Here is a 12310-nt window from a genome sequence, read left to right as displayed (position 1 = left end):
GCTACCCCAGCACATCGCACTCTCTCCTACCATCCAAACTTTCAAAAGCAACAGTAAAACGCACCTCTTCAGAAAGTTACAACATACAATTACCCTGCTGCCACTACCCACTACTCTACCGGATGAACATTTCCTATCCTAAGCTACTGTCTACGCCCCCTTCCTTTGTAGATTGTAAGACCTCACGGGCAGGGTCCTCCCTCCTTTTGTACCAGTCTGTCATTCATTAAGCTCATGTTTATTTTACTTTTATTTTCTCACGTTACCCTTTTGTCATATGTACAGCGCCCTGGAATTAATGGTGCTTTAACATAAATTTTAGTCCTAGAAGGAAGGTATAGCAGATAAAAGCAGGAATGTCAGCTCATCTCCTTGAGTGCACGAAACATACAGTGATATCCACGCCACAGGCACAAGTTTCAAGAGGAGAAGGATCTGCACTCCTTGTGGAATATAAAAGTATTCTTCTTTATTGAAATAGCCAGCAGGTAAAACCAGGCAAAGTGAACAAATTACATAAAGGGACGGACACTTTATGTAATTTGTCCACCTTGCCTGTTTTTACCTGCTGGCTATTTCAATAAAGAAGAATACTTTTATATTCCACAAGGAGTGCTGGTCCTTTTCCTCCTAGAAGGAAGTTATGTCTAGTTTTCTTGATATGATAGTTTGTGATAAAGGTGAGAAAACTAATTTTCTGTACTTTTTTCTGTTGCCTGTGTGTAATATGCTGCTTATAATTACTCAAAAAACACAGAAAGATGCCATACTTACTAATACAAGGGCAGTTTCTCAGTTTTTTTAAATAAATATATGTCCTTCTTTGCTGTGATTTGTTTTAATATGCTGCTTAGGCACTTAATGAAAGAACACAAGGGGCAATACTGTGTTATGCTTATTGCAGGGCTTCAGGGGTCAGTGCATGACACTCTCTTTGGTCTTATTTGAATGCCTATGTCATGCACCATGGCCTACCTCCCTAATCTAGGCATAACACATTGTATACTTTTGCCCGAAATGTTTCATTAAATATTCACCATGCAGTTTTACTCATTTCGGTCTTAGCTGTGCTATTTTCGGGTTCTAATTTGCTGTCTGATTACCTCCTTCCTTAGTAGAACCCCAGCCTGTAATGAAGCATTTTGTTCCCTCTCCGAAGCTGTGACTGGCATCTGGGAGGCAGATAGGTTTTATTAGATTTGTGAAGGAGAGAGGTGAAGGCAGCTCCAACAGGGCTACGTCATTATCCAGAGTGTAGACGTTGTAGAAGGGATGTTTGTGGATTCGAAAAATCTTCTCTACTCTTCCCTCTACCCCATTGAGGAAAGCGGTTCCCAGGTATGCTGCCCATAGCTTGGGGTCATTGTAACTGTCAATGTTAAAAATAAAAATTATAATCTAGTCAAACACTACTCAACAATTACTTTCTTTTTTTCTTCTATAATTCTACACATATACAGTACTCAGTCCCTCACACATCCCTTCTTCTGTACTAGAACCCAATACAGAATGTCCCTGTCAATAACTACATGTCAAAGCAGTGGGCAGCCGACAGCAGCCAACGGTCCGAGATCAGTACAGCTCCACACTTGTGCTCCTTTCTTCGTAGCCACAGACTAACTTGCCAGGGCCATTCTCCTCGTAAGGAACCACTGCCTCCAACTATCTTGTTAAAAGGTAGTACGGGGGCAGAACCACAATCTGCAGCAAAGAAAGAGATAGGTGTTCAGGGCAAAATATATAACTTTGAATTAATCTGCATTTCCTGGTAATGATAACATAGTTTAAAATGTTTTTTCATCTTAATTTTTTATATGCCAGTAAGAGAGAAGATTGGAATGGTTTAAATTATGCATAATCTCTGACAGACTGGTTGCTAGCCAAGTGCTGCCCGACGACCAGATTAAAAAGTCTGTGGGTGTTTGGCAGTGTGTCCCTAGCAATCAGGTTGTCAGTCAAGTTATGCCATTCTCCTCACAAAGTTTACATAGCAGTTTACAAAGACATAAAAAGTAAAATGGAAATAAGACAAGGCCGATCATTGCTACCCATATACTTACCACAGTTTTGTTCATCAGAACCATTATTGCAGTCTGGGATTCCATCACACTCTGGATTTGTTTTGCTGATGCAGAGTCTGTTGGAGCATTTGTAGGTGGAAGTGGTACATGGAACTAAGAAAATGCACAGATCACTATCAGACACCTATTTGAAATATGTAATTTGCTTTAACATCATCATAGTCAGAAGAGGCATGGAATTCGCCAATGGAAACCACCAACCTCTATTTATTTGTATTAAAATCTACTTTATGTACTCAGGTTTCATACATTTATTGTTTTCATTAACTTTCCATCTTTATTTAAATCTTAATTTTAGTAGTGCGTTTTGTTTCCCAAACATGATAGGTTCCAATTGCTATGGGATAAAAAAAAATTGATAAGTAGTTAATGTGCTTCTAAAATAATGCATACACATTAAGGTGTAAGGGACATAAGATAAAGAATTATTTAGAAACCGGTCTAATGCAGTAGTGAAAAGAGCAGAATACAAAAAAAATATTGTAATGTACATACAGTTTCACATAGCATATTGCGACCAAAATTCACACGCATGAGGCTTGAAGCAGTTTCCACTCACCTGGTTTCTGTGTTGGTCTGGGTGGCTCAGTGACCCTTGGTGCGGTTGTGCTTGTCTTTGCAGTTGTTGTCCTCTTGCTTGTGGTTTTAGTTGTAGTTGACTTTGGAGTACTTTTTGTAGGTTTGATTTGAGAAATAGTAGTCCTAGATACTGTGGTTGTCCTTCGTCCAGTGGAAGTTGGCGGTCGCACAGTGGATGGCCTTGTAGTGGTCATAGGAGTTGTAGGAGGCATAGTTGACTTCGGCAGATTCATACCACTATCTGTAGTCCTTAATACAGGAGCCACTGTGTCCAGGATCCAATCCTTAAGTTTTGTTACTCTACTATAAACCCCTGGTTTTTTGGCCTGAGCACATCCAATACCCCAACTTACAATGCCAGCCAAGAAGAAAACACCTGGACTCTCTTCACATGCCAGGGGTCCCCCTGAGTCTCCCTTTGAAACATGAAGTTTGAGTCAGTAGACAAGTTATTACTACAGTATATTATTTCGCTTATATCCATTACAGCCTTACCTGACAGGAGTCCACCTTCCCGTCTAGAAATCCTGCACAGATCATCCGTTCTGTTACTGAGAAGTTGTAAAGGACACTGCAAATTTTCTGGTCAATGATACCAACAGAAGCCTTTTGCAGAACCTCAGGCTTAGACACTGCATAGAAGATTCATATTGTTCTCATGTGATCAAGAGACTGTACAGACATACAATAACGTAGGAGAGAGTAAAAAAATTATATTCCTCATCACATCCACATGTTGGATGTAAAAAAGAGCTTTATTTGGTCATAAATTTAAAAGTCCAAGAGGACACAGGTAGGGTGTGTTACCGCTTAGGAGTAAGCGGTTACACGCCCTACCTGTGTCCTCTTGGACTTTTAAACTTATGACCAAATAAAGCTCTTTTTTAGGCCTCATTTACACGAGCGTAATATACGCGCGTGCGACGCGCGTGCTTTTCACGCGTGTCGTACGCACCTATATTACTCTATGGGGCAGTTTAGACGATGCGTGAATTTTGCGCAGCGTGAGTGCGTTGCGTAAAACTCACGACATGTTCTATAATCGTGCGTTTTTCACGCAACACGCACCCATTGAAGTCAATGGGTGCGTGAAAACAATGCATGCCACACGGACGCTACTGCGTTGCATGCGCGAAAATCACGCAAGAGCTGTCAAAAGGATGAATGTAAACAGAAAAGCACCACGTGCTTTTCTGTTTACAAACATCCAAACGGAGTGTAAAATTAGAGATGAGCGCACCGAACTTCACCGGGTTCGGCCGAACTCGTTTTGACCGAACCCGGCAAAAAATGTTCGGGTACGTGACGTCAGGAGACAGTCACTGCCCACGGTGCTGAAAGACTTAAACTGTTTCAGCACCATGGACAGTGACTTTCGATCGCCATATACATATACGTGTAAAAAAAAACAGAAGTTCGGACTTACCGATAAGTCCCGGCTCCTTCCTCCAGTCCGACCTCCCGGGATGACAATTCAGGCCAAGTGACAGCTGCAGCCAATCACAGGCCAAGCACATGCTGCAGCCAATCACAGGCTGCAGCGGTCTCATGGCCTGCCGCGTCATCCTGGGAGGTGGGGCCGGATGACAAGAGAGGGACGCGTCACCAAGGCAACGGCCGGGAGACCGGACTGGAGGAAGCAGGCAGTTCATGGTAAGTATGAACGTCTTTTTTTATTCACAGGTTGGTGTATATTGTGATCGGCATTCACTGTCGAGGGTGCTGAAAGAGTTACTGCCGATCAGTTAGCTCTTTCAGCACCTTGGACAGTGACGGGCGTCGACTACCTCATCTCTATGATGGCGGCTGCGTGAAAATCACGCAGCCGCGCATCATACACGGATGACACACGGAGCTGTCAAATGCCTTTTGCGCGCGCAAAACGCAGCGTTTTTTGCGCGCACAAAACGCACACGCTCGTGTAAATCAGGCCTTACACTCAACATGTGGATGTGCTGAGGAATATATTTTTTACTTTCTCCAATACGGATTCTCTTGCCTGCCTGCAAGCCCCCCCCCTTTCGATTGCACTCCATTGAGGAACTACAGATCCCAGGACAAAGCACACCTTGTTTGCATACAATAACATATCCATGCTTCATGACCATCCTAAAACAGTGCCATGTTTAAAGATGCTCTGTCACCAGTTTATAAGTGCTCTATCTCCTACCTAATCTGATAGGTGCTGTAATGTAGATAATAACAGTGGTTTTTATTTTGAAAAACGATCATTTTTAGAAAGATATAAACAATTTTAGATTTATGCTAATTAGTTTCTTAACCCCTTCAGGACTGAGCCACTTTTGGACCAAATGACAGAGCCTCATTTTTTAAATCTGACGTGTGTTACTTTATGTGGTAATAACTCGGGAATGCTTTTACCTATCCAAGCGATTCTGAGATTGTTTTCTCGTGACATATTGTACTTTAAGTTAGTGAAAAAATTTGGTTGATATATTCAATATTTTTGTGTGAAAAACACCAAAATTTAGAGAAAATTTGCAAATAATTAGCATTTTCTAAATTCAAATGTATCTGCTTGTAAGACAGATAGTTATACCACACAAAATAGTTACTAGCTAACTTTTCCAATATGTCTACTTTAGATTGGCATCATTTTTTTACCATCCTTTTATTTTTCTAGGACATTACAAGGCTTATAAGTTTAGCAGCAATTTCTCACATTGTCAAGAAAATTTCAAAAGCCCATTTTTTTAGGGAACAGTTCAGTTGTTAAGTGGCTTTGAGGGCCTTATATATTAGAAACCCCCACAAATCACCCCACTTTAAAAACTTCACCCCTCAAAGTATTCAAAACAGCATTCAGAAAGTTTTTTAACCCTTTAGGCGTTTCACAGTAATTAAAGCAATGTAGCGGGGAAATCTACAAATTTCATTTTTTTGGCAGAAATTCCATTTGAATCCATTTTTCCTGTAATACTGAAGGTTTTTACCGGAGAAGCACAACTGAATATTTATTGCCCTGATTCTGCAGTTTTTAGAAATATCCCACATGTGGCCCTAGTGCGCTACTGAACTGAAATACCGGCCTCAGAAGCAAAGGAGCACCTAGAGCCTTTTAGGGCCTTCCTTTTCTTAGATTATATTTCACGCATCATGTCAGGTTGTGGTGCCGAAACAAAGGAAACACCCCAAAAAAATACCCCATTTTGGAAACTAAACTCCTTGAGGAATTCATCTAGGGGTGTAGTGAGTATTTTGACCTCACAGGTGTTTCATAGATTTCATTAGAATTGGGCAGTGAAAATGAAAAATTCCATTATTTTCCAATACCATGTATTTTTACCTCCACATTTTTAATTTTTTCAACAAATAAATGAGGAAAAGCACCCCAACATTTGTAAAGCAACTTCTCCAGAGTACGGAAATACCAAACATGTGGTCATAAACTGTTGTTTGGGCAAGCGGCAGGACTCGGAAGGGAAGGCACGCCATTTAGCTTTTGGAGCGTTGATTTTGCTGGATTCATTTCTCTGCACCATGTCGCATTTGTAAAGCCCCTGAGGTACCAGTACAGTGAAAACCCTCCAAAAGTGACTCCATTTAGGAAACTATACCCCTTGAGGAATTCATCTAGGGGTGTAGTGAGCATTTTGACCCCACAGGTGTTTCATAGATTTCATTAGAATTGGGCAGTGAAAATGAAAAATTACATTATTTTCAAATAAGATGTAGCTTTACCTCAAAATTTTTATTTTTTTCAACAAATAAATGATGAAAAGCACCCCAACATTTGTAAAGCAACTTCTCCAGAGTACAGAAATACCCAACATGTGGTCATGAATGGCTGTTTGGGGGAAGCGGCAGGACTCACAAGGGAAGGCACGCCATTTAGCTTTTGAAGTACAGATTTTGCTGGTTTGATTTCTCGGCACCATGTCGCTTTTGCAAAGTCCCTTAGGTAGCAGTACAGTGGAAACTCCCCAAAAGTGACTCCATTTGGCAAACTAGACCCATTGAGGAATTCATCTAGGGGTGTAGTGAGCATTTTGACCCCACAGGTGTGTCATATATTTTATTAGAAATGGGCAGTGAAAATTAAAAATGACATTATTTTCCAATAAGACGCAGCATTAGTTAAAAATGTTTCATTTTCTCAACAAATAAAGGAGAAAAAGCACCGTAACATTTGTAAAGCAACTTCTTCAGAGTAGGGAAATACCCCACATGTGGTCATAAACTGCTATTTGGACACACAGCAAGGCTCTAAAGAGAAGGAGCGCCATTTAGTATTTGGAGTGGAGATTTTATAAGATTCGTTTTTTGACACCATGTTGCATTGAGCTATAGTACCAGTACAGTGGTACCCCCCAAAAAAATACCCCATTTTGGAAACTAGATCCCTCAAAGAATTGATCTAGGGGTGTAGTGAGCATTTTGACCGCACAAGTGTTTTGCAAAAATGAGTAAACAATAGATGTTGCAGATTGAAAATTGCTGTTTTCCACAAATATGCCATTTCAGTGCCAAATGTGTTGTGCCCAGCTTGCACCACCGTAGACACACATGCCATAAATTGTTAAGCGGGTTCTCCAGAATACCCATTATGTGGTCATAAATTGCCGTTTGGGTACACTGCCAGGCTCAGTTGGACCACCATTTGGCTTTTGAAGCGCAGATTTTGCTTGGTGTATTAGTGGTATTTCAGCTTATAATGTGGGGGCATATGTGAGCTGGGCGGAGTACATCAGGGTATATGTAAGCTGGGCGGAGTACATCAGGGTATATGTAAGCTGTGCGGAGTACATCAGGGTATATGTAAGCTGGGCGGAGTACATCAGGGTATATGTAAGCTGGGCGGAGTACATCAGGGTATATATAAGCTGTGCGGAGTACATCATGGTATATGTAATATGCGCGGAGTACATCAGGATATATGTAAGCTGTGCGTAGTATATCAGGATATATGTACTCTGTGGAGTACATCAGGGTATATGTAAACTGGGCGGAGTACATCAGGGTATATGTAATATGTGCGGGTACATCAAGCTATATGTAAGCTGTGCGGAGTACATCAGGGTATATGTAAGCTGGGCAGAGTACATCAGGGTATATGTAAGCTGTGCGGAGTACATCAGGGTATATGTAAGCTGGCCGGAGTACATCAAGGTATATGTAAGGTGTGCGGTGTACATCAGGGTATATGTAAGCTGTGCGGAGTACATCAGGGTATATGCAAGCTGGGCGGAGTACATCAGGGTATATGTAAGCTGGGCGGAGTACATCAGGGTATATGTAAGAAGGGCGGAGTGCATCAGGTCATAATAGGATGATGTAATAAATGGGGTGAATGAAGAATCCATGGATTGGTGTGGTACGCTTGGAACCAATCCTTTATACACAGGCCGGGTATATTGGGTATTATACAAAATATCTGCGCTCCAGTGTTGCCTTATACTTGACTTCTTCACTAGCCCTATAAGCCGCACAAGGCCCTAAAGTTTCCTCATCTCTGCTGCGTCTACAGGGTCCAGCAAATGACGATGTGGGGTATTTAGAGAAATTCTACTGGACCTAAAAATTAGTCTGGGTCGTCAATTAGCATCATTTTGCACCATTGCGTTTTGAGAGTCATAACGTGTTATTTTTCCGTTAGGGCGTGTGTGAGGGCGCCTTTTTTGTGGAACGAGCTGTAATTTTTATTGGTTCCATTTTGGGGTACATGCGATTTTTTTTTTATCACTATTTATTACATTTTTTGGGAGATGAGGAAACCAAAAAACAGCCATTCCAGCACGTTTCTTTTTTTTTTTTTTTTACAGCGTTCACCGTGCAGTATAAACAACATGTTAACTTTATTCTGCGGGGCGATACGATTACAGCGACACCAAATTTATATCGTTTTTTACGTTTCACTACGTTCCCACAATAATAATACTCTTTTCTAAAAAAATCATGTTTTAGTGTCGCCATTTTCTGAGAGCCGTAACTTTTTTATTTTTCCGTTGATATCGCTGCGGGAGGGCTTGTTTTATGCGTGGCGAACTGTAGTTTCTATTGGTACCATTTTGCGTTACTTGCAAGTTTTTGATCACTTTTTATTACATTTTTTTTGAGACAAGATGACCAAAAAATAAAATGCGGTCATTGTTTTTTATTAAAATTTTTTACGGTGTTCACCGTGCGGTAAAAATAATGTGATATTTTTATAGATCAGGCCGTTCCGAACGCGGCGATACCTATTATGTATAGTTTTTTTTCATATTTTCATGTTTTTTTAATAATAAAGGAGTTGATCAGGGAAACAGGACAAGTGTTGTTTTTATTATTTATTTATTATTTATTTCACATTTTTTTTTACATTTTTTACTTTTTCTTTTACACTGACCTGGGGACTTGAAGATCTGGTCTTCTGATCCCTGGTACGATGCACTGCACTACTTATGTAGTGTAGTGCATCGTAACTGTCATTTTTCATTTGACAGTTAGCGTATTAGTCCTGCCTCGGGCAGGACCTAATAGGCTACCGTACCTGGGCAACCAGGAAGCCTAGTAACGGCTTCCTGGTTGCCATATCAACAATTTCCACCCGCGATCCACCGCGGGGGGGGGGGGGGGGGGGGCCCGGGGGTTACAGAGGGAGCTCCCTCCCTCTGTAAACCACTTCAATGCGGCGGACGTCATTGACAGCCGCATTGAAGGGGTTAAATGGCTGCGATCGGCGGTAACAGCCATCGCAGCCATTGCAGCGGCATGTCAGCTGTGTATAACAGCTGACAGCCGCTGAAGATAAAGCACGCACAGCTCCTGTGCTTGCTTTATCTGCAGGGCGTAACTGTACGCCCGTCTGCGGGAAATCACTTTGATTTCGGACGTACAGTTACGCCCAATCGCGGGAAAGGGTTAATGCCCAACTGTTTTTTTAAAAAAAACGTTTTACCAAGTGGGCATTGTAAAGAGAAGTGTATGACGCTGACCAATCAGCGTCATACACCTTCATTCATGTTTAGCTCGCGAGATCACGCTGTGCTGTCACATACTCCCACAGTAACTTCACCGAAGTGTCTTGAGAGTGAATAGACATCGCCTCGAGCCAGGATGCGATGTGTATTCACACTCCTGACACTTCAGTAAAGTTTCTGTGGGACTTACTCACAGCACGATCTCGCAAGATCGAAAGAAGTGTATGATGCTGATTGGTCAGCGTCAGACACTTGTCTTTACAACGCCCAGTTGCGCATTAAGAAACGAATTAGCATAAATCTCTAATTGTTCATAACTTGCTAAAAAAATTGTTTTTCAAAATAAAAACCACTGTTATCTACATTACAGCGCCTATCAGATTAGGTAGGGGATAGGGCACTTATAAACTGGTGACAGAGCCCCTTCAAAGCTGCTGACCTTTTCAGTAAGACCCATACTATTAGCAATGTTTGTCTATGGAGAATACATGGCTGTGTGCTAGATGTTATGCACCTGTTTGCAATGGGTGTGGCTGAAACACCTTAACTCAATAGTTAGTGTGAATACAGTATGTATACGGGTCATCATTCAAAATGCATACACAATGATGACCATTACTCAATGTAATGGCATTCCCCAAATTCCTACCGTTGCCTTCTTTGATGTTGCCCCATCCTGATATCATGCACTTCCAACCAGCTGGAAACTTCTGGAGGGCAGAAGGGAGACAGACAGGCTGCACAAACTTGTTAAAGGTCAAAGGATTTGACAGTTCTACCACAGCCACATCAAAGTCCAAAGTCAGTGGATTGAATTGATGATGCTGGATTACTCTCTTCAAGCTGACCTTTACAGCCATTGTGTCAGCTCCACTTAGTGCTGTGGAACCCATGTGAGCGGTAATTTGGTCCAACTTTGTTCTGAAGACAAGAGCAGAAGTTTACCAATACTGTATTTTTTTATCTTGAAAGTACAATGCAAAATGCGTAGCTTGAAAGCAGACAAACCATTTCAGTACAAGTCCTCATCCTAACAACATTTGAGGTATAATTTTTTTTAAAACCAAATAAAGTTTTGTTAAAGAATAAGCGGATGGCAATATCAGGATATAGTAGTAAACAACCGTAAAATAGAGACGAACAACACGAACACTTATCTATAAGGCCTGATTGTGTATTCTCATATCTGAACAAAGTAAAGGCCCTTTTACACTGACCGATAAGCGGCCGGTGCAGGGAGCGGTGATCAATGAGACATCGTTGATAGGCGCTCGCTTGCTCCTGTCACATGGAGCTATGGATGGGGATTTGCGGTCGTTACTCCAATCGCTCGTCCCCATCCATTTTTTTTTCATGTCGGCAGCGCATCTCCCTGTTTACAGGGAGATGTGCTGCCGACAACGATAATCTTTTACTTTTTTAAAACGATACGACCAGCAGATGATCGAGCGTTTGCTCGGTCATCTGCTGATCGTTCCCCTGTTTACACAGGGTAATTATCGTCAACGAGCGTTATATTAACGCTTGTCTGCCCGATAATCGTCCTGTGTAAAACCCCCTTAAGTGTATAATGGACACTTAACAAAAAAAACAAAAAAAAACACCTCGTGACATATAGCTATTACTAGTAGAAGTAGTCTAAAGATGTTATATCTGGGAAGAGAATAGGGGTCAAAGAGTATTATACATAGCAAAAGCTAGGAGCGAAGCCTGAGGATATATGGGGAGTCGAGCCATCTGCTCCAAATCCTAGTAAATTTCGCTGTGCAGCCTCATTGTGCATGTGCAGCTTTTCCAGTCTTGAAGGGTGGGCACATGTTCAGCCATCCAAAATGTATTAACACATTTTGTAGCTATAAAGAGCGTTTCCAAAAGGAAAGTTTTGTCAGCAGTATAGGGGTAATTCTCAGGGTCTCAAAAAAGAAGACAGGTTTTAGGGTCATCTGTAAGTGGCATACCCATCGTATCATGTAGAAATTTAATGACCTGGGAGCAAAAGCCCCTGAACTCTAGACAGTCCCAGAATAGATAAAAGGAAAGTGCCAGGGGTACCATAGCACTTAGGGCAGAGGTCCAGAGTGTTCGGCTGAAATTTATCTAGACATAGTGTAGTCAAGACGATGTAGGATATAGGGCTGGGTGGCGCACTCCCCTTAGTTGGGGTAGACCAACAAGGGTGTGTCTAAGGCTAATGACCATTGTTCATGAGTTAGAACTCACCTTTGTGGTATAGATAAAATAATTTTACAAATAAAGCCAAAACTTAACAGGGATACTCACTGATTGAAGCAATGAGCAGCAGACACCAACCATCGATCCCCAATTATTGTTGCCCCACAAAAGTGATGTGGGCCTTCCTTTAGGCTTGCTTGCCATGGCACTTCTCCTCTGACAGCATCAAAACCTCCTACTATTTTGTTGGGTTTTGTTAGGCCAGGACGACTGCCGCATTCTAAAACCATAATCACTTAAACATTAAGTTCTACTTTCATTCATTACATTCAATAGATAAAATACAGCGAATAATGGATTGCCAATACTTCCCACTGGAGAATAAAACATTTAGTGTGTGATGTGTGAATTGCGGAAAATGTACAATTGTCAGATAACAACACAATATGTTAGATACAATTTTCTATTGATTGTCTCAGGCTTCTTTCCACTGGCTAACAATGCATTCTATTGTCACTCTATCTCCAATTATCAGAAGGCTGCTGCCTTTCAGTC

General features: G+C 41.4%; 1 protein-coding gene across 1 annotated transcript in view; it reads right to left on the bottom strand.

Annotated features, from left to right (window-relative positions):
* The window catches only part of TMPRSS9 (transmembrane serine protease 9), a 217765-nt gene that overhangs the window by 18709 nt on the left and 186746 nt on the right, over positions 1-12310 (bottom strand). Inside the window, exons 12-18 of the mRNA XM_075862948.1 lie at positions 11864-12035; positions 10233-10504; positions 3156-3292; positions 2641-3076; positions 2061-2174; positions 1530-1701; positions 1104-1369 (exon numbers count right to left, since the gene is read on the bottom strand). Coding sequence (XP_075719063.1) covers positions 1104-1369; positions 1530-1701; positions 2061-2174; positions 2641-3076; positions 3156-3292; positions 10233-10504; positions 11864-12035 — 1569 coding nt within the window. The remainder of the gene's footprint in view (positions 1-1103; positions 1370-1529; positions 1702-2060; positions 2175-2640; positions 3077-3155; positions 3293-10232; positions 10505-11863; positions 12036-12310) is intronic.

This window comes from Rhinoderma darwinii, chromosome 1 (assembly GCF_050947455.1).
Source record: "Rhinoderma darwinii isolate aRhiDar2 chromosome 1, aRhiDar2.hap1, whole genome shotgun sequence".
Lineage (NCBI taxonomy): Eukaryota > Metazoa > Chordata > Amphibia > Anura > Rhinodermatidae > Rhinoderma > Rhinoderma darwinii.
Note: the sequence above shows the minus strand (reverse complement) of the source record. Positions and strands in the feature narration are given on the sequence as shown.